A 23,497-nucleotide genomic window follows, 5' to 3' on the forward strand; every position below is an offset into this window, starting at 1 on the left:
TAAACCGAAGATTTTAATCCCATTGTCAGATGAATATCAAATTAAATCTTGTCCTACTTTGTGTGCTAAAAAATAGTGATTAGATTTGTATAATAGGATTTAAAGAAAACGAAAGATTGCTTTAATCATGAAAGATGAGCTAGCATTTTGCAATAATAGTAAGCCCAGAAGTTGCCACTAAAATCTGTCCAGTTTGCTGTAGTTCTGGAAAGTGGAAATTCTTGGTTCTGAAGCAATCTCTTTTTACCCATTTTTTTTTTTTTTTTTTTTTTTTTTTTTTTTTGTCCAGGTACATGCAGCTTTACTTCTCAAAACCATCGAGATGCTGCTTCACAGACCATCCCTGCTCAATGTTTAGAAGCTGTTGAGTCAAAGATTCTTGTGGGTTCTGCACATCAAAAATCATCTGCCAGATCTTCTACGTTGATTGATATTTTGGCACTTAAGGAGCTGTCCTCAGTGAAGAATTCAGTTACAACTTCAATTTCTGATCCTTGGATACAAAGGAGTTTCTATAAGCCATATAAACCTTCTGATCAAGGTGTTAATTTTTTACGTAAAACGTTGTTTTCTTCCTCTCCAGCTGAATCCTCTGAGTCAGATTGCTCCAGCCCAAGCCCCATCATCTTCTTAGATGAAGAAGGGTATCAAAAAAGCTTGAAGGCAAAACTTCAGCTGCCAAAAATTCCAGTAGTAAAGGATGGTATAGAGGATTCAGACTCAGAAGTGAGTGAATTTTTTGATAGTTTTGATCAGTTTGATGAGCTGGAACAAGCCTTGGAAAACTCTTGTAAAGTTATTAGGGATCCCATCCTAGGGAATCCTGCCCAGAAAAGGAGGACTGCGCGTGAAAAATTGTCTTCTGCAAGCATTACAATGAATCCTCAGAAATTCAAATTTGATCGTCCCACTCTTCCAGCCAATGTAAAGAAACCAACTCCTCGTAAGCCAGAATCACCGTACAGCAGCATCTTTGAGGTCCCAGATTCCCCTCGCCCGGTTAAAACAGCAGGGGAAGAGAATGGAGGCTTCTTCAGCCCCATTAGAACATCGGCCTTCAGCCCTCTAGGGAGTTGCAGTTCTTCTGAATGTTTGTGTCGAATTAATCTTGGTGGAGATGGGACAGGTCAAGGTCACCGTGATGCAGCTTATAACAGTTACTCAGCGTATGCTGACAGTGTTTCATGTGAAATACTGGGTTCTGTTTTTTTTCCTGAGTCCTCATCAGAACAAATGTGTACAGAGAATGATTCAAAGCACAAGAGGGTTACTTCGAAAGAGAAGAAGAGGCAAACTGCTGATCTCAAAATGAAAATTAGTAAGGAACCAGAGAAGCAAGCAAAATCTAAGCATAAGTCACTAATGATAAGGGATAGCATTCAAAAATTTGCAACTGAATTAGTTGAAAAAAGTTTTGGCAGTGCATTTAAAGACCTCCAGAAAGGTGTTTCTTCATGCACAAATGCACTTTGCCATTTGGCTTCTAGGTTGACTTCTTCTGTCTTTCAAATGGCTTTTTATGAGATTGGAAGACGTAGAGCAATCTCGCTAAAGGAGCGTGCCATTAATGGCATAGCAAACTTTTTGGTGAGTGAAGCTATAACTGGTGCTTTGAAAGAATTGCGTCAGGTAAAGAAACAAATATTTACCAACACCGTTGCACGGTTCGCAGCAGACCTCGCTGAAGAACTTGTGTTTGAGGGAATCATGGAAGTATGCCAGTTTTCATATCCGTCAACACCTACTTCACAACCCTCATCATTTGATTATGAAAACAAAGTGGTAAGATCCTATGCCCGAGATTTGTCTGAATCTGTCATTCAGGAGGCATTTATTGAACTATCTCAGGTTGATGTGACCTTCACAACACAAGCAGCCATTAGTGTTTCCATGGACAATATCAAATACGTAAGTGCAGAAAGTATGTTAGAGTCAACACAGACTTCCACAGTTTCTCCTAATTTTAATGATAGGGTAGCACTAAAGCCAATCCAAGACTCCAGTAAGGAATATACAGTACAGCAAGCTCTGTTTTGTACCTCTGGTGTTGTGAGTTCAATACCTGTGCCCTTAGCTGGAAGAGCTCTTTGTCAGCACCAGGTTTCCTCTGATGCTTACAAAGCAAAAGTAACCGCCGTTCCAAATGCTGATTACAGTACAAAAGTATTCAAAGACTCCACTCATCCATTTTTCACAAGCAGAAGGAGAGAGGAGGAAGTTGCTTCTTTCAGAAATATTTATCTAACTTTGGATCACAGTCAAAGTACTGAAAGTACTCCATCACTCTTTTGTAACCAGAATGATACCAAGCTAACAAATAGGATTTCTGGAATGAACAATAATACAGAATTGACAAGTGGGTCAAAAGGCATTAACACTTTCTCTGGAACTATGGTAGATATGATTGTAAATGAAGCTTATGAAACCATAACCTCATCTAGAGTAACAAAAGCAGTAGAAGAGTATTCAGATTTTTTAACAAGAAAAGTAACAGATAAAAAACCTTATGGTCAAGGTACTGGTGAAGACTCCCCCAAGAACATGTTTGCAAATCATTTGGCCAAGTATGTCATAAAACAATCCGTGGAAGAAAGTAAAACTGTGTTATGCAACACCAGTGAGAATTTAACATGTAATGTGAGCTCGCAGATTTACAGAGATACCAATCAAAAAGAACAGTGTGTGATAAAGAAGCAAGAGGCTGAGAAACAAAGTAATGTTTCTATAATTGTTGAACAACAACAGTTGCCTTTGAATAATCCATGTAAATTTCGTACTCCAACTCATTCTGTTCAGTGCTTTTTAGAATCTAAAGATTGTTGGCAGGAACAAAAAGGAAACAAGTTTTCTTCAAAATCACCTCTGCCTTGTTCCACTGTGACTTTTGCTAGGCATGTTCTAGAGGACTGTACTGACACAGGAAGCTGTTCAATAACATGCTTAAACAAGCCTTCCAAAAAAAGCAATACCCAGAAACTATCAGCAGGAGCTTTAAATTACAGGCAGACTGATTGTTTTCTGCATGCAAATAGCTTTTCTTCAGAGATGTTCGGCAGTGAAGGTACTTCGCAGATGGAAGAAAAATCAAGCCTGAAACATGGAAATACCTGTTTAATGCCTGATACACCCCCACCTACTCCTCTGGTACCATGTCAAGGTAGTTCTGAAAGGAACCTAAGAAAGCTGTCCAAGAAACTCAAGGGAGAATTAGCAAAGGAGTTCGCGCCTGCAACGCCACCTTCTACACCCTACAATCCATCCGTTACTGAGTCCTCCGAAACTGAACATGACTCTTTGGAAAACGAGGAATTTATGCTGAAACTCATGCGGTCACTTTCTGAAGAAGTGGAAAGTAGCGAAGATGAAGATCATTCTGAAATGCCTGTTGAGAAGGAAGAGCATTCAGCAAAAACAATTCAGTATGCAGATTGCCTAGCTAGCCACATCATTTCAGTAGCGACTGAAAGGGCTGCTTCCCATTTAGGTGGGAAAACAAATGAAAGAGAAGCTGGTAGGCAGGTTCAGTTAGGGATGCAGAAGAAAAGATGTGGATATACTGCATTTATAAATATCCCAGAAGAGACATGTGATTCCTTGTGGAATTATGCAGGTGGTATGGCAGGAAAAGTCATCAATGAGGCCAAGAAAGTAGTGAAATCGAGGCATTGCAAGCTGTTGAGGTTGAAGCGGGTTAACTGCCAGGTGGATTTCTCATATGTGAGAAAAGGCGACAAAGATGGTAGTTCAAAAGAGTGGCGTGGCCCAGCGCAGGACCAGTGTCTGGGGGAGAGAGATTCATCTGTGCTTCCTTTACCACAAGGCTCAGGCCCAGCAGGTTTGACTTCCAAGTACCCGAGCTGCGAAAGTGTGACTGACGAGTACGCAGATCATGTTATCCGGGTTCTGAAAAGAGAAGGCGGTAATGCTGAGCTGTTAGTGGATCAGTACGCCAGCAGACTTGCTTACAGGTCTATTAAATCAGGCTTGCAGCAAGCTGCTAGAAAAAACAAACTCAGATACAGCAGAAAGACATTTCCTGTGCAAAATGCACAGGTGAATGGTAGGCTGGAGCTGATTAAAGCAGGGAATAAAGATGCAGTACAGCAAGTGAAAAGCAGTGTTCATCGCGGTGAAGACCAAATGTTCGAGAGGAGTGTTGGTGCACAGAGAATGGAACGTACAGAGTTTTTACATTTTTCCGAATCCCTTGCTCACAGTATCACTTGTGATGTCAGGAAGAAACTGAAAATGTCGGGAGCATGTTTGCCAAAGTCTCTAACAGATTCCTGTCTGTATACAAAGACTGAATTTGATGAAGTCACAGGGGATCTCATTAAAACAAGGTTTTCTAGGACATTTCGTCCTTTCTCCCCAGATCATAAACTCTATCATAGTACAGGTAATATAAATGAAAATGGCTACAGTGAAGGCATAATTCAAGCTATAGAACAATATGCTAGGAAAGTAGCAGATGATACTCTAGAAATGAGTTTAGAGTCAGCTTTTCTCCACGTGGCTGAAAACAGAAAAAATGGGGATAAGCTCTCGTATACTGAGAAACTGTCTCCTTTTTCTGGAACTGTCTGCAGATGCTGCAGTATGAAGGAACATCGATACTGTACAGAAAGTATGTCACATCATCTACCTGCACAAGAAACCTGCATTCCAGTGAGGCATTTTCGTCATTCTGGATTGGGTGGTGCCTGTCAAAATTCAAGAGTGTTTCAGGTCGATATTCCCAAAATTCACGTTGATGTAGAACAGAGGACAGTGTTTTCTGACAAGGGGGCTACTGCAGCTGTAGAGAAAGCAGAAAGAGAGCTGAGTTACACAAGTCTGACAGCTGACAGTGGTATTGGACAAGATGGAGTCAGTTTTGCTGAAAGCCTTACTACTGAAATAATGACATCAGCTATGACTAATATTGGTCAGGCAGTTACCATAAGGTAATACTAATTTTCTCTTATTTGTTGCATTTTGTACCAAAAAAAGGATTGTTACTACAAATATGTGCTCAGAAGGAATTTTAATATATATATTCTTAGAAAGATATACATTATGTTCTGAATGTTTTCTTTTTGTTCTTCTGGTTATATTTAATATATAAATGACTCAGAACTAGGGAAAAAAAGCTTTTTTCCACCTTTGTGAGCTTGAAACCAAGGATACTATGTGTATCAGCACATACATGTTCCAGTAGGTGACCAATAAGTGGAACTTAGTGTTTCAATTTCAAAATAGTACCTACAGTTGTACATACTAGTACTAACAGGTTTTGTTGATCTATGAGCCATGATAGAATCCAGGTTTGATCCCTGTTCATACTTCCTCTTCAACATCGGATGCTGATCAAATGAGCCATTGCCTTGTAGTATTAATACTTCATTTTTTATTAGTATTTTTTATTATTTATGGCTGTATTGTAATAGTGTCTTTACTACTAGGAAAGAAAATAACCTATTACTTTAAGAAAACCAACTTGTTAAGCCACACTTTAGCTTATAAAATAGTAATACGATAACGAAGGAATTGACTTTGAAATTCTTGTGTATTTAGCACAGAGTAACATACTGTTGCCTTTAATAGGTCTACAAGTAGGATATTTGCCACAGTAAATTTGTGGCAAACAACTGTTTCCTAAAACAGCTTGTGCTGTAATCAGAGTGAAATCTTTTCTGGTCCAAGAGCAATCCGTACCTTTTTTTCATTTTAATTTTGAAGTAATAATTACGTGCCTACTATATTTTTTTTTTGAGGGGAATTCCTCATACTGGTTTCTTTCTCTGGTGTTTAGAGGGGCATCATGATGAACAATGAATTGGTTTTTATATGTTCAGTGGCAAAAGGCTGCACTGGAACTGAACTAAAATTTTCAAGCTTTGATATGAAATATGTACATACTAACAGCATAAAAGTACTTTTGAGTAGTATATTGTTGGTCTTTGCACAACAGGGTTGAGTCCTTACTCAATGTGTGAAAAGAAAGTCACGTGGTGTTTTTCTATACCTATGGAATCAAAGATGACACTTTATTTAAAAATTATAGTTAGAATATGCCAACAACATTCAAAGAGATACTATTTATTATTAAACTGGGGGCAAGGAGGCAATATTAGAATTTTGCTGTGACAGAATTTATAAATGTTTCTTCTCTTGTCATCTAGTGTGTGGTATGTAATACATATGTTCCTTGAGAAACTGCCCTGTGTTGTGTAGAGAACTGGTGCTGGTATAACTGTAAATAAAAATGGGAAAAAATTACCTTTTTTATTGCCCTGATGGGTTCCAGTTCAGCTACATATTTGTACAGATTTGTGCTCATTGGAGCAAAGTGTTAGGAATGGTGTGGTTAAAGTTGGCTTTTTAAACAGTGAATGTTACTGTGGGTGCCTGCTATGTGGGAGTAGGCTGATTGTTTTTCTTGAGCTTCCTACTTCAGATATATATATATATATATGTGTATATATATATGTGTGTATATATATATAATCACAGTGTGCACATGAAAGTTACTTCATAACTGCATATTCTTGTTTTTTAAGGCTATTTGTTTTGTTTTGCTTTTTTAGGGTTTAGCTTGATTTTTTTTTAATAAGGAGTTCAAACTTCTTTAAATGAAACGTTTAAGGTGTCTTCTAAAGATTAACCTCTATGGAGTACGGTTGCTTGATTGGTTTCTGGATAAAAAAATGAAACTTGCTTCCTGAGGAGAAAAATTCTGTACAAGTCATGCTTTGCTACATTTTCCTGAAGGAGAAAAACAAGCCTTTTTTTTCAGAATCCTTTTCTTAAAAACAGAATCCTAATATTTTAGACACCAGTTTATACTTAATCACCTTGCCCTCAGTAGTAGATGACCTAGCTGCTTGTACTGAAGGCAGACCAGGGAAAATAGCCAAGCAGTCCTAGGGTGAACAAATTCAGAAATGGTGAGTCTTCTGCTTGAAAAGTGTACCTTGATACACAGTCTGGAGAGCTACAGTGCATTCTGTGCTTCATAGCAAGTAGTATTCCAAATGAGACAATTCTCTGTACCACTCTCTTTGATTTCTGATGGAAGATTCCAAATAGCAGTCACTAAGCCTGTTGATGTTTCAGATTAATTTGGTTGCACTATTTCTTGTGTTAAGAATAGGGCACACATTAAGGGATCTCCCACCTTTTCTTTTCCAATGAAATTTAATGTCTTTGGAATGGTGTTAAATTGCTGTGAATGAACTAAACACAGATCAGCATGAAATGCAGTGATGTTTTTGTCTTAAATTTTTGTTTAGCTCTGTTGGAAGAGAAGGATTTCACTCTGTTGAATCTGTTGTTAGCCAGCAGATGAGTCTTAGTATTGGTGATGATAGCACTGGGAGTTGGTCCAATCTAAGTTTTGAAGATGAACATCCTGATGAGAGCAGCAGTTTTCTTCACCTAAGTGACAGGTAATTATAAAGATTTAGTATAGTTAAACAGTTACCTTGACATCAAATAACTTGTCATCAAGTGATATTTCTCCTGGGGTTTGGGGGAGAAGAGATTATTTTTGTCTTCAACACACAATGACTTTTTTATTAAATATGGCTCTAACATTATGATTTTGTTTTCTTACAAAATGTTGTTGGCCATGAATGTTCATACTCTGTTAAATATATGGAGAGTGCATTGTCATTGATACCAGGGAATCACATCAAGTAAAACTGTACATATAAAATTTAAGTATTAGCAAAAGATGTAAGCATTTTAAAAACAACCACACTGTGTAAAATACAGCTTGAGAATACAGTTGTGCTCTAAAATATTAAAACTTAATCCTTGAGAAAATATTTATATCAATTCACTTATTTTTGAATATAAGTAATAGCTTAATTTGCATGATGAGCTTTTACAGCTATTTTTGTCTTTTTTGGGACTGGAATTTATAAACTGCTCTAATTGACATTGGTGGAGTATTTATATACTGCTAACCATGTACTTGCAGGTGTGTAATACTGGAACTTACCTGTTCAAGGTAATAACTTTTTCTACAGAGCTTGTCGCTGCAGTGTCCCTGGCTGATTGATAACTAACAAAGATTAGAATGGCAATTCTAAAATTTGCAATGTATCTGCCTGTTTCCAGGGAGAATTATACAGAGTTGTGTCCCAAGTTTCTATATAAGAAATGTGTGAGGAATGAATAAACTTAGTTTTTTTATGATTGATATTAAAAAGCTCAGCATTTCTGTTGAAGAATAGCAGAAATGGGAGAGAGATTTTTTTCTTTAGTTAGTACTTCGAGCATTGCTGAGATTTAAGAAAGTATGGAAGATATGCTTGCTTAAGTAATATCCAAATAGGCTATTTGGTACCAATGTGAAACTACTCAGTTAAATGTCTGCAGTATTTTTCATGTTTTGCTTAACTAAATAATTTAATCAAGCCACTACTATAATTTATCACTCATAAACCTTAATAATTTTGCAAAGGAATACATTGAGAGTTATTTTAGTAAAACATTTCTTGAACAAGTGAAAATGATGATGAAAATTTGAGTATAAGGAAGAATATTTACTATATTAGCAGTTACAAATACACAATAAAATACAGATTAGTTGATAATGTGAAAAAGTATATAAAAAAAATCTGGACCAGTAGTGCCCGTGCTGTATTTGTTATTTGTTTATCATTCCCAAAAGAGATGTAAATGAAAAGAAGGCAATTTATATAACTTGGAAGAAAATCTGTGGCTCATTAGAGGAGGAGTGACCTGAATTAACATATTACTCATAGAAGTGGAGGCATAATTTGGAAAGCAGGTTGTTGATGGAGGAAACAGGCATGTGCAAATTGATCAGCTGGTTTTACAGAACTAATTGTGGATTGGTAACAGCATGTGTGTTCATCTGTGTTGCTGAGGTTTATCAGGTGGAGGGAAGGATCTGGGGTTGTTGCCCTGTGTAAAAAAAGATAGCCGGGGGAGATCTGTAACAAGACCACATTCAGTAATGGTACCCTGTTGTGGTTTAACCCCAGCTGACAGCTGAGCCCCATCCAGTCAGTCACTCACTCCTGCCAAGGTGGGATGCAGGCAAGAGTTGGAGGAGTGAGTGAAAACGCTCATAGGTTGAGATAAAGATGGTTTAGCAGGTAAAGCAAAAGCCGTGCACAAGCAAAGCAAAACAAGAAATTAATTCACTGCTTCCTGTGGGCAGCTCCATTAAGATTAAAGTTATTTAGAGACCTTGCAAGTTAGTTATGCAGGGAAGTGCTTGTGTCTTCTTCTTTTCATGCCTAAATCTAGTGACTTAGATTTAGAATTAAAAGGTTATTAAGCTTTCTCTCTAGTTGATGTGTAGGTATGAGAATAGGCATATGTAGGTAGACATAGGCTTTTCATCTAGCGTCCAGGTTGGGTTATACTCAGAGCAGAAACCTCTTGTTTGTTATTCTTCTTCTGGCTCCTGTTGAAGAGCAGCATGAACCCTTATAGAGACATTATAATGCCTTTGTCTGTTTATTGCTTGTGGTTACAGGAGTTTATTTTAAAGACTGCTAATTTGGCTGTTAATTAGAAAAAGGGCTCACCCCTTTCTCATACCTCACTGTAATCATATGGTTCAATGTATATGATTATTTCAGACCAACATTGACCTCTGTAAGTGCATTAAGTCTCTCACCTAATCAGAACAGTAGTGTGCAGAGGCTACTCTGTTAGATTACAAATTCTTTATACTTTAGTGTGAGAACCAGGGCAGCTTTTCCTTCTATTTATGTTCTACATCTGTAATTTCCATTGAAAGAGGTGCTGTCAGTGCAAAGTATTGATACCAATAGGCTCTATTAAGTTTTTTTTTATACCTGTAATTTAATGATTTTAAGCCAAATTTGATATTTCATGTAGAGTGTGATAGTCTCACACAGTAGCTCAAGAAATGTTTTTTTAGACCAGGCTTGTATTTTCTGTGAGTTGGTTTCTTCAAAAGCTTCTGCTCTTTAATTTTATTTGTTCTTGTTTGCCTAACAAGCGAACTCTGAATTTTCTTTGGACATGTAGCAACAATATACTGAATAAGGCACTTGCAACTTCTTAAACTTTTTATCATGTTATTTGAGTGTGCTTATATTGTAGACTTCCTAACCTGCTGTTCACTGTTTTGAAATTGGGATCCAAGCAGGCATGCTGCTTGGAGAGCAAGGGACACTGATAGGTGATAATGTTGCTGGCAAACACTTGAAAGACATCAGTGTGTGTCTCTTGAAATGTTTTCTTCCACTGTTTTGCTATTTGCCTTGTGTGGTAAGAGTGGAAATGAGCTTCAACAGTCACATGAGACTTAGGTGGAGAAAGCATCTTCTTGCAGCAGTTGTTCTCTGGAGTTACTGTATGGCTTCTCATGCCATCTCTAGTAGACAGTCTACTTTCTGGAAGAATGCTGGGTATTTGGAAGTCCTGTTCTTGGACAGCTCCCAGACATCCTCTGGGGGAGGTATGAAGTGGGGAATGGAGATTTAATCATATGAGTTGCTCAATCTTGTACATATTGACAAGCTTAACAAACCGTGCTATTTTTAATGATGGAAATTAACAAGTGTAAAAACATGCTCAGTTTTTTCTTTGCATTGGGTTGAATGTAGTCATAGAATAAATGCAGTATTTTTGTGAACTGTGAGTGAAGTAATCTTTTCAGTATTTTCGTAGATTTATGTACCTATTTTTTAAAAGATCAACTTGCAGAACAATTTTAAAAATAAAAATAAAAAAATTTACTTTAGGAATTCCTTCTCATCAGGCTGTTGGAGATTGTTACTGGGGTTTTGGAGTGAGATGGAAGGATTTTGTAAGTGAAGTTGTCTTCACAATACATAATTTTATTCACTATTAGCAGCTCCTTAAGCAAATAATACAGATGTAATCAATTTTCCTATGAGTAATCATTTTGAAATTGTTGAACTTTTATAAATAACAAGTGATGTGCTTAGACCTGAGGACAGAATTCCTGCTGACACTGATCTGAAAAATTAATGAGTACAAATTAATATTTTCACCAGTGTACTGAAACCTGCTATCTTTGCATTATTGTGCACATTGCTGCTCTGGATAGCACTGAGAGTCATGTTTGTTCCAGCAAACCTGTCTAGAAAAGTTTCAGTGCTCTTGCATTAAATGTCATGACAAAAGAGTTGTAAGGAAAATGAAGGTTCTAGTTTGAGCTATTGTTCTTTTCTAGTTCAGCTGTCTTCTCTTCTTCTCCTGGCAGTAATGGTAACAGCAGTAGCTGGAGCAGTCTTGGTTTAGAAGGGGATATGTATGAGGAGAATTTATCCTTTCCAACATCAGACAGGTTGGTTGAGTTGAGAAATACAAATCAGATGGGTTCCTCATAATTAATGCATGAAATCATAATTTTTGAAAATAAAAATACAGTACTTTTTTTTTTTATGCTGATACATTATTCACATTCTTCTCGCTTAATCACAATATGATTTTTTCATTAATTAATCCATCCCTGAATGATTACATTTTTCTGTGCTAAAACTGATGAATATGTTTTGCTTGCAAAAGGTCCCTTTTTTGCATGTTCTTGCCTGCAGTTTTGCAAGTCTTTAGATTCATGTTTTTCATGCAGACTAGAACTTGCTTCCTACAGGATTTCTGGGTTTATTTTTCCCTTTAGCTTGTGTAAACTTTCAGAATTGTTTAGTAATTGGTTTTTATAGACCACTTATGGCTTACCTATAGCTATTCACATCTGTGACATAACATGGCTCAACCTTTTCACTTATGAAGCAAAACTATTAAAATCAATAAGTAGCACCTTTAACACCTTTCTTTTGATTCTCTCTTTTCCCTTTTTTTCCTAAGAGCAAATCTTGAGAAGTTGATGATGTCTGTTTACAACATGAAATGGTGTGAGAAGCAAAGCTGCTTTTCATGATCACTCCTTAATTCTTTTATGATCTTCCTGTTGTTTAACCTTCATTAGAGTCTTAGAATTTACTGTATTCAGTGCATATATTGGATTGTATTCATATTTTTGTTTTCTTAATTAAAAAACAGTGATGGAACAGAAGATAAAGATGAAGACTCCAAGGATGCTGTAGAAGGTAATGTCAGTTCCTGCATATACTACTGTTCTTGTCCTGTGCACTGCACATTAATTTTTTTGTTAATTCTTTGCCTTTGTAGTCTGCAAAACGAGGTGACAACTCTATTATGCCTGCTCGTCATAATGAATGATATTATGAATGATATGATGAATGAATCTAGGAATGCATTCTGACACTTGTCAATCAAGTGTCAGAATGCATTCCTAGATTACTGCCCTACATAATCCTCTTAAGGCACTGAAATTTGCAGCCTTTGGGAAGTGCTAGTTACTGATGCTTACATGAATTTAATAACATAAAGTAGGGAACTTTGATCAGCTTCTTGTAAGTGTGAATTTATATGCAGAGTGTAACATTTAAAAAAAACCTATTTGTTAAGGAGCTATGGCAATGCATCCACATGGCTGCATTCAACATGCTAAGGAAGATACTCCAACTGGACACAATTAGCCTTGGGAAAGAGTAATAACACTAAAAATCTTGGATTCGATGCATTTGCTGTTCTCTCTTCCTTCTTAGTGAAGTATAACATAGGCTCTATCCAGAATCTTGTTACAACTTTGTGGTTTATAGAAGATCTCTGTGCTCTGTTTCCAGTCTGATTGATGTGCCAAAGGTTAGCTAAAATGAAAACAGCCTGAATACGCAGTGTGTGAAGATGATTTTTAAGATGAGCTGATCTTAGAACAAGTTGTAACAGAGCTCTTCTTTGTGTTGGGTATATTTTGAAGATGAATTGTTTGCAGAAACTTGTGCTGCTTCCTGACAGAGGATATTCTTGTGTAACATCTTCAAGTAGTCTTAATGTTAGCAGAAAAATGTGTGGGTTTAGGGTTTCTTTGGTTTTTTTTTTCTCTCTTTTAGCTCCTGGAAAATGTATATAAGGGCCCAACATCTCTTTATTTTATTAAATCAGATGTGACTGTAAGGATGTAAGAAAATAAAGCTAAATTATTGAGTATTTTTTCCTCAGAAAAATTATAATTAAAATATTTTCTGCCCTGTAGCTTTCATCTATTTTATCACTATATCTTTGCTTTCTTTTGGTCTCAGTGTTAAAAGGTTCTGGCATCTCAGATTGCTCAGGATAGTGATTGGATTTTTTCTTTACACAGTTCAGGTGTCACCTACTGTCTGTAGTGCAACAAACTTTTTTATACTGTATTAAGGATTTTCTAGTGAAATTTTTCCAGTGTAAATTCCTCACCTTCTCACCATTGTTTTGAAAAGGCTCTTTCTGTTGTGTAATTGTAGGACTGTTTAAAGAGTGTGCTAGGTAGAAAACCTTTGTACCTGGTCTTGTACATTTGGAAGCTCTGTTCATGTCATACCTGGAAATGTCTGGCTTTTTCTAAGCTGACTGTGCTTTGTTCACCAAGGAATTTGAATCAAAGCCTTATTATCAAATGTACATCTATTTTATAAGTCTAAAAAATGTACCAAAATTTCCCAGCAATGTTACCACAATGCTCTCTACCCACTATCATAATTTTTTAAAAATTGTTCTTTCTCCTATAAAGAAATTAAGTTTTGGGGCTCCTAGAGAAATAATCTGTTATCCACTAAAAACACACTTTTGTTTGACAGTTTTGCTCCTTAATTTTCTCTTACTTCTGGGGGAATCTGTTTCAACTTGCTCAACTTGGCTAGTTAGGAATGAATACCTTACATACCTCAGTTTTCATAACCTTAGAAGAGTACTGAGATTGAGGCAAACTCAACATGAATATATGTTTTTGTTACAAATATATTCCATGTTTCTAGAGTCAAGTTCAGTAGTCTGGAAGAAGTAACTCCAACTTGGAGAGCACTACATATGTGCCTAGTTGTTTCTGGGAGTGTAACAAAGGATCTCTCTGGTAGCTGGATACAGAAACTCAGCTTGGGATCAGAAATTGACAATACTGTAGTTCCTAAGTGTTACAGTAGCACAACTACTCTTCCAATGCTGTACAAATTTTTGGAACTTATGCTGTAAAAGAAATGTTGCAAACCTGGATATGCCTCAGTAAAACCAGCGGTATATTTTGGAATAGTTCAAGAGGCAGTCTGATCAGTGCAGGAAAGAATTCAGAAATACACACCTTTTAAAATCAGTTTGATGAAGGCATAGCAAAAAATAGCAGCTGGAAATGGAAGGAACTGATGGACCATGTGAGAGCCATTGCTATTCACTTTATGAAAGTCTGTGCTAAATTTTTTGTCATTTGGAATATACATTATAGTTTAGGCATCTTTTAATAGTTAGCTATGTTTGCACACAGTTGTAAATGGAATAAACAGTACTTCCTAATGGGAAAGTGCTGAAACACTTGAGACCAATCTAATTTTTTCCTTTCATATTATCTGTGTATACAAAATTGAGTTTTTTTGAGATAATACAGCCTATAAACAAATATCTACTGAGATTTTTTTAAACAATTTGAAGCTATAGATTTGATTATTTTATATTTAATGTTAGGTTTGGAGCAAATGCGAAAGACTTTATCAATAATGAATATTGATCTGGAACCAAATACAGTGGACCCACAGCTCAGAGCAGCACTCCAGTGGCTGGCAGCTTCTGAAACAGAGGTGTCTGATCTTCACTTTCGTGACACTGCTGCAAGGGAATTCGTCTTTGTAAGTACTTTGGTTTGATGGGTGCTGGGAAAGGGGAAGGATTTCCTTGACTTCCATTTGCTATGATACACAAGCTGTTATTTCTTCATTTGCTCTTCAGTGCTGAGAAAAGTCATTATTTAAATCTCAAGAGGTCAAAGTGGAACAGCATATTTAGCCTGTGTATATACCATATATAAACCAGTATTCATCAATGCTGATTGTTTCACTTCTTCACTGACAAATGTTTTACTCCAAAAAGGATGCAATTACATCATTTCTGTTTGGTGAAAATTATATTTTTTCAAGCGTTTTTTACTTAGTATTTGTCTGTAAATTGAATCTTTCTGAGAACTTGGTCATGCAAATTTTTTTTTAACTTAACAAGTTCTGCCTAGGGTTAGTTTTTTTTTATTTTTGGGTTTTTTTTTTTTTTGATAGCAAAGGTACATTTTCTTGTTAGAAGATACCATACAACCAATCAACATTACCTCATTATTGAAAAGCAAACTTAATAGATATATAGGCATTGTCTCTAATGATGAGGTCCATAGGAATGATAATTATATTTTGTCACCTGATAATGTGAAAAAGTGTTAACATGATGACATTAATAGGATTTTGACAATTGAGATTGTGGCAAAAATGACTTAATGTACTTGCCAGTATATTAAGGAAGAAAAAGCTTGCTCTCAGTTCTGAAATTTAATATTGACTCTTTAGCTGGGGCTTTCCAAAGCTTACATCATCATTTCAGGAGAAAAGGGGGGTTACTGGGAGGTAAAGGTCAGTATGACAAAACATTCCCAGAGCTGGATGGATGTGTGCACTGATGGTGCTTGTTACTGGAGACTTGTGGTAAGAATGTGAAAGGCTCCTAGAGGCCAGTCTGGATTGTACCTGGTCTGCATTTTCCTAAGAGAGGCTCCTCCCTTCCTAGCACACAAATGAAATTATAATTTCGGTATGTTTTTCTGCCTATGTAACTGTATGGAATGTGCATTGGATTTTGAGAATAGGAAGTTACGCATTCATATTTGAAATAACCCAGAAAGTTTGGAAAGATTTTTTTACATATACATATATGCCCTATGCTCCTTTTCTGGAGCTTGGTATGCTTGATTTAGAATTATTTCAAGAATATGTTTTATTGTACATTGGCTCTGACAGAGTGGCCTTTGTGCTTCCGTAAACTGGAAGGCAGTTTGAGAATACTTTTCTCCGTATCTGTGCTATTTGAAATTTTTGGTTTTAGTCCTTATATTCATATGTTTCTTCTTTGTTGTGGTTTATAAGTGCCTTAACACAAAAGAGAAAATATATCACTTTTTCTGTTCTCATGGTTGGCTGAGTATTCTCTGCAGGTTTTTTTGGATGTGAACGAGTTTGGTTTAGGGATAACAGTTATTCTGACCTCACAAAGTTTTTTGCCTTCTTCTGAAGATCTGTTCATCTGTTTCATGCTTGTTGTAAATATTCGGGTAGGATAGTGATAGGACCCACAAGTGTTAATAACAGTTTATTTTCTGTGTATCTGAGACATGTGTATCTAAGAGTATAACATGAAAGACAGAAAAGAGATGTCAGGTGCCTCTATTTTAAATTTTTCCTTGAGTCTCTCATTCTTCACCCAGCTGAGTTAAGAGACTACGAAGTTGTGGAATTTGATCTGAGACAATACTCCAGGACTCACAGGAAAGATATTATTAGCTGGCTGTGTTCCTGAGCATGACTCCAGCTACCTTAATGAGAGGACGTACTGAGAAGAGCACTCTGGAAAATAGCAGTGTCTGTTATATGTACCCTCCTAAAAATTTATAACATTTTTGTACTTGACACTTCAGTCATAAATTGATACTGGGTTGACACCTTAAGGTAAGATCTTCTGGCAGGCAGTAGTCATGCAGTCCTGAAAATGCTGCAGTAGTTAATTGTTTAAGTTATTTTTATAGATTATTTTTAGTTCTCCAGATACGGTTAAGTTAAAATAAATTGAGATTTTGTTTCCCTCCTCGGAGGCAGAGAACGATTAGCTGTTTTTTATTCCATCCCGCTTCCCAGCTGGAGCGATCTGTGACCCGGAGCCAGTGAAACCGGGAGCGCATTCCCGGGTCCTGTAAAGCTGAGCGAGCCCCTCCAGAGGGCGCTGCAGCCCAGCAGGAAGCGCGGCCGGTGCCGCGGGCCCTCGGCAGCCGCGGGCCGGGCCTCTCTCGGGGAGCCTCGGGACTCGGCTCGGCCTCCTGGGGAGCCGGCCCGGGGTTAGAGCACGTCGGAAACAGCTGCTTCCTGTACGAGCAGTTGGTGAGTTGTGGAAGGGAGGAAGGGCTCGTGTTAGCTGATCACAGCACGGTAGCGAGCCGCCGATGTGATGTGGCTGCGTGAAAGGCAGAAGTACTCCCGGCATGTGTCAGGCACGGCTGGGTGTGAACTCTTCCTTAGGGGTACTTGTTATGCTCAGCAAGGCAGAAGGAAGCTAAATACCTATGTATGGAACAAAATACATTTGTTAGGAGGATAACAAGAAAATTAGATGGTTCTTGACTTCTGTGAGACGCCTGACAATGTGGGTATGCAAGTGCCTGGATTAAAAAAAATCATATGTATTTAGTTTTTAATCAGACCGTACCTAGTTGTTTTAAGATTCCTATTTTGAGTAAACTGTAATATTTCACTTGTTTGGCAGTAAGAAACAGATTGATCATCTAAAGAAATAGTGAGATTAAACCTTAAATTAAAGCCATGGTGGAAAACTTCTCTGCACAGAAGCTTTATATTGTATTTGTCGAAGTAGGTATTTGGACATTAGCCACACTTTCCTCTGACAGAAGAAAGAAAAATGACCATTCTTTTATAAACCAACAAACATAATTTACAAAATTGCATGTTGTAGGCTATAAAACTCCTACTTCCTGTGCTCTGCTTTAAAATTCACAGAAATAGCTACAGATTTCAGTCTCTTCTTATATAGAAAAGATGCCTTTCTTTTTCCACTAAGAAAAATTTCCAGTGTTCAGAATAAATTAGTCTCAGGATTAGAGAGGATTTTTTTGCTTGTTCAAATTAATGGTTTTCTCAAGAAGTTAATTGTTTGATACATATTTTTATGCCCATGTTCTTTTTGTCAGTCCTACCATCTGCCTTGTTGCAGTTGGAACATCAGCTAGGTAAAGAAGCAGGGGAAGATCGTCTTCCTTTTTTTTTTTAGTAGGACATTATACTGCAATCTGACAGGTCTCATAGTAGAAACTGTGAATTTTTAATTTTGTGGCTGTGGAAAGTATTTCTCTGAATACTGTGGATGACATTTTTAAACTTAATATATGGAATGTCTTAATAGGGGCTATAAAAGAGGGTAAAAATTTACAGCTCCAAAGAAAAAATAGGGTGTCTAAAGTGTGTTCACAAAATGCAGCATTGACAGGTGTCCAGAAAGCTACAGAGAATAGTTTATGGGGGTGTTTGTTTATTTATTTATTTAAACTAAAAATTCTTAGCTTTGTTACTCCTGGGCAAGCTGTCAAATTCATTCTTTCCTTAGGGTAGGCTTTCTTACACATACAGCTGAGCATGGCACATCAGCAATGGAAGATTTTTTTTTCTTTGGATCCTGTGAGAAAATAAATATTTTCAGCTACACTGATCTCTGCTCCTGAGTGGTAGTTTAACTTAATCATCACCTTTTCCTCTTCCTCAAGATGTTATAATTTCCCAACTTTGAAGACACTGTTTTCATTGAGGGTAGTGTCTGTGCCACCCCGACCACACTATATGTTGTGAAAGGAAAATCCACATCCTTTTATTAAGACAGAGTTTTGTCTTTTTATACATGCATTATTGGTGTGGGAGGGGTGGCAAATGTCTTAATCTTGTGTTCAGAATTTCCTGTTTTCTGCAATCTTGATGAACCACAGCCCTCATACCTGTGGCACCACATAATTTGAAAATGGTGCTCACTCCAGAAGAAAGTTTTGTGAAGACTGCCCTGAAGAAAAGTTCTTGAATCTTGCGGAAGTTTTTTGTTTTTATAGATGTGGGAATAATGATTAACTCATTACAACTGATCTCTTATGACCTAATGTTTCAGGAATAACTTCTGTAACTTAATCAGGATGTCCCAATCAAAATATTTTGTTTTGTGTTCCCCTGTGTCCCCTTTAGCTTTCCAGAAGACTGAGAGAAAGAGATTGGAAAGTTGGAGATCTCCTGCAAGCAGTGCTGAAATACTGTGAAATGATAGAGACGGCACCTGATGGAGAGCAAGTTCCAAGTAAATCTTTGGTTGGTTGGCTTCTGGAAAATGTCTGAAAAATCCAAAGATGCAACACTCTTCGCTTCATTCCTCTTCTGAAAGGAGATAGAAGGAACACAGACGTGTAAAGTAAAATTCAACTAGTGAATGTTTAAGTAATAGTCAGCATTAAAAGACTTTGAGGTGAAAGTCAAAATAGCTGTGCTGTGCTTTGTGATACTGTGCACATGGTATGTTTATTCAGTCCATAATTGGTGTTGTCCACCCACGCATAACTTGTATTTACTGCTGTGTTCATACCACTGAGATATTTATGAACAACCCTTGTCTATGATCGTAGTCCACAGAAGACAGTCTTGGACACAATATTCAGGATTCCCCTTGTGCCAGGATAGCTTTTTCTCCCACTCCTATGTATGCTATATTCACAGCAGGACTAAGAGCACTGATTTCAGCAAGAATCTGCTCTGGAATACCTTGGTGCAGACAGTGGAAAAATTATTCATCTTGGCCAGGTGTTATGTGCCCAAGAGCTGCATTGCCAGGAAGAAAATTGTGACCTGCCTGAGCAACCCCTTAATCTGGTCTAGCTTTATCAGTTTTAACTTCATAAGAGGATTGGAGAGTCTGCTCTGAAATTGCTGAGGTGCAAATGCATGAATTCCCATAGAGCTGGTAATTTCTGGTTGAAGGGCAGAGTGAGAAGTTGAGCATAATTTCATATGTAATTCTTCAGCAAGGTTTCCTGAAGCTTGCCAATCAGATTTAAATTGCTAAATTTTTTACTGAGGCTTTTTGTATACAGATACTTCTATGACACTAGTTCTGTGCCAAAAATTTGTACATTAGTCTCTCATTGCAGATCTGTTAAAAGTAGAAGATAGAAATTTCTGAGGATTTTGGCCATCTTTTTGAATAGTTTTAATTCTTTATTTCAAAGCAGCCACATATGAATTTTCTTTTTATGAATGAAGAAAAAATTTTGTTACTCTGTGAGCGCAGAAGTGTTTAGCAAAAAAAGCTAATAAAAATTAATAAAGGGGAAATTTCTTGCAATTGATTTTTCATTTTTGTTAACTACCTTCGCTGAATTTTTTTTAAAGGCACTTTTTAATTGAATATTTTTAGCAGTCTTGTCAGGTTTCTCACCAATGCTGCTGATTTGCTTTTCTGTTTGAAGGGAAATCTGGACCTTCAGTTATCCTGTGGTTTGAAAATATTTTGTGGGATTTGTTTTTTTTTTTATTATATCCTTTGAGAGAAATAGGCATGTGCTGGTGGTTACCAGGTTGCCACCTAAAACTTGGCAAATAGTCATAGAGCATAAATGAGGTTTGGATGAACAAAAAAATTCGTAATAAGTTTTTTCACAGAAAAATATACTGTTGATACGGTGCACAGTTTTGTGATTGCAAACAAGGAGAGATATGGTCTCCAAATCTATTCCTGAATTTTAATGGCCTGTGTACAATTCTGATTTCCCCTACCCCATGAATTGCTATGAAGTGTCACACTGGTAAACTCAAGAGCGCTGTTCTTGCAGTGTATTTGTGTTTCAGAAAGCGTTCCACTGGCCTTTTTGCAGAGACGTGATTGGTTTTAATCCTCTTTTGTCATCTGGATTTCTGCCTTGGATCTCACATAGTTCACCTTTCTCACAGAGCCAAAGATTCTTAATGTTTTTGTATATGCACATACATGTGTTCACACATGTGAATACACACAGATATGTTTATTGTTATCTGTATGAGATCTCACCGCTGTGAACTCCTGGTGCAAACTTCTACCATTAAATTAAAATTCCGTTATGCTCAGTTTATTTCCTCACTTCATGTATCATTTCACTGATTGAAAAATTGATGTATGTGACAAAAAGACCAAAATCCACTTCAAGGTCTTTTGTATTGTTATAGGTAATACAATCCAGGCATCAGGCATGATTTTTTCTCCAGAGCCCAAAGCATGTCAGGGGAAGTTATTTAATTCCTATGTTTGGAAGATAGTTCTAGTAGCAAATATTTTTTAATAATTTTATAAAGGTTGTCTGGATTTTTTCCTGCTCTGCCAAATCTCCATATTCCTTTTTTCCATTTTTTTTATTTTTTAAGGTTGATTTTCAACATTGTTTTTAGACAAAAATTTGAAATAATTCCCTGGTTATAACACCTTCCCCTTAACACCGCAATAATATACTTGTACAGATTTACCCATAAAACTGAAATGTCAAGGAAATGAAATGCTGAAAGCAGTGCCACGTGACTAAATTTTGCTCACCAAGTGGAATTTCAGGGCATGAGGATACAGTACAGTATAGGAAAGTGATTCTGTACAGTGAGAAAGATATTGAAGGTATTGCAAATGTACAAAACCGTACATTTAAAAAAACCTACAACACAACCAACAAAAAGCACTGCAAGAACAGCCATTTTTTAACTCATTTATTCACAATGATGGGTTTTATAAAGTTGGTGAAGTGCTTTTTTCTTTTCATTTATTTTTTGGAGAAAGGCAGAAGATTGCACCATTCACAAAGCTTACAACTATTCAGAAAAAGTTAAGTGGACAACAGTTGCACTGTAAATGGTTTTTATAAATAGAATCCTGTTTTCAGATTGTGTCAAATATGTTGTGTTACATTAAGGAAGAAATGGTTTTATTAGCCTCTGACAAAAATAGCATAGTTTCCAAATTTTCATGAGAAAAATGCTATAAAATACTTCATTTTTACTGAAAACCAGCAAAAAAACCAAACCAATTTTCTACGCAAATTGTTTTAAGTTTATTCTGAATGACTTGACTTTTCTCCTTCTCTATGAAATTAAAAAGAATTAAGCTATCCTGGCAAAATTATTACAATTGAATAATTTTAATAATCTTTGAAAATCTTACTCTGACTATATCTAACCGGTGCTGTCTGCCATATTAGTGGGAAAGCTGTTCCCTGCTAGTGCAAGTCTTAAATTACACTTTTACTGAGTTTGTTTAAAACGCCTGACCACATGTACAGAAATGTAGGTGAAAACTGTAAAAACATGAAGAGCCACATTCTGGTCTCTTTAAAGCAGACAGCTCTGCTTTATAAACAAACATAATGAGGTAAAGTTTGTTTCATCTTGCATTTTGTCTTTATGGGAAACCCTGGTAATTTAATCTTTATGTTGAGGAAAATATATCCCAGGATGTTACTGTTTCAGAAATCACCAAACACTTCATAAATACATTTGGTGTTCTGAAAAATGGAAGTGTTGTGATGTTTTGGAAGATTCTGTAGAAAAAGCACTTTGAGAACTAGTCTCTCTATGAAGCAAGTTGCAAGTGGCCATACTTAAAACAAGTGTAAACATTCAGAATGGGGTGCATAAATAATATAAAGTATGCATAAAGCCTTAAAATAAAAACCAAACAAAACTCAAACCCATATTCTAAAATTAAAGAGAATTTGCTGTCTCAAAACAAGGATGTGAAAAGGCAGCTCAGACGATGTACATGAATGCAATTTCTGTAGTATCTTTGTTCTTGAGTTTTAAAAGATTGTGTAAGCTTTTTAGAAAAAAGCCAGCCAAAACCCCAAAACCCAGAAACCCACATTCCGAGACTAATTAGGTCTCTCAAAAATGGTATCAGATTTTAAATGTTACATTTTCTAATGTAACTCTGTCTGGGACCTTTTCTATGAAGAGGCAAATTGTTGGAGACGGGAACACAGTGAGCAGTAAACACCAGCGCAAACCCCTGTAGTTCTAGACAGTCAATTTGCAAAGAAAAATACAAGATTCAGGAATGATTTTTATTGTAAGAAGTTTGGCTTTTCAGCAAGAGCCACTACTGTCAAGCATTTACTGTACTTGAGCTCTGAAGAAGCAGGTATAGAGCCCAGCCACTGGAGTCACTTTATTTTGTACCATCTTTGTACATTCCTGTTGTATAGCTGGTGTTGTAGTTTTAGAGGGCCTTTGTTCTAATGTCTGAACAGTATTTAATAATAAAATTTATTATAATTTGCTGGAACTGCTGCTTATTTGTGCAGTGTTACAGTAATTCACAGCCCAGTTAGTGATGCAGTTGTATACCAAAAGCAGTTTGAATAACTAAATGTCTATGTAACTGTACTCAATGAATATGAAGGTCTTGTACTGTATAATGGTGACAAGTTTTGCCATTTTAGTAATTTAACTATATTCAGTTTTCAGATTATGAACTCCAGGTTGCACTAAATTTGTCCTTGTTTTAGCAGTGGCTTAAAATAAAACACATTTCACTGGCTTCGAGAGTGCTGTTGTTTCTTTTAAATTCATGGAATATTATTTTTCCTTTCAGTGAACACAGCTAAAACCGGTCTTGTTCGGTGGCTGTGTGAAGGCACTTGAGGAAAGGTATTGTATAGAGTGCATCAGTAGATGGCATACTTCTTACAGAGTTAAATTGGAGTCCTGCAAGGGGTGAGGACCCTGCTTTACTGTCTTTGGGTTGAAAGGTGAACCCGCAGTTCCGCTGACATGCACTAAAGTGTCACATGGACTCTACTCACGGCACGAGGGGGATGTAAGAGCCAGTCAGCTTCATCGTGCCTGGA

The 23,497-nt window shown here is 36.8% G+C and overlaps 1 protein-coding gene across 6 annotated transcripts in view; it reads left to right on the forward strand.

Annotated features, from left to right (window-relative positions):
• AKAP11 (A-kinase anchoring protein 11) overlaps positions 1–23,187 on the forward strand; it is a 43,749-nt gene extending 20,562 nt beyond the window's left edge. For 2 of the 6 annotated variants that reach the window (XM_086881209.1, XM_086881212.1), the window contains exons 7-12: positions 290–4,946; positions 7,275–7,430; positions 11,195–11,308; positions 12,025–12,071; positions 14,536–14,696; positions 18,834–23,187. In XM_086881209.1, the coding sequence (XP_086737335.1) occupies positions 290–4,946; positions 7,275–7,430; positions 11,195–11,308; positions 12,025–12,071; positions 14,536–14,696; positions 18,834–18,980 (5,282 nt within the window). In that variant the 3' untranslated portion in view covers positions 18,981–23,187. The remainder of the gene's footprint in view (positions 1–289; positions 4,947–7,274; positions 7,431–11,194; positions 11,309–12,024; positions 12,072–14,535; positions 14,697–18,833) is intronic. The other 4 variants (XM_086881213.1, XM_086881214.1, XM_086881215.1 and 1 more) reach the window with 2 other exon arrangements.
• The last annotated feature ends 310 nt before the right edge of the window (positions 23,188–23,497 follow it).

This window comes from Cyanistes caeruleus, chromosome 3 (assembly GCF_971803275.1).
Source record: "Cyanistes caeruleus chromosome 3, bCyaCae1.hap1.1, whole genome shotgun sequence".
NCBI lineage: Eukaryota > Metazoa > Chordata > Aves > Passeriformes > Paridae > Cyanistes > Cyanistes caeruleus.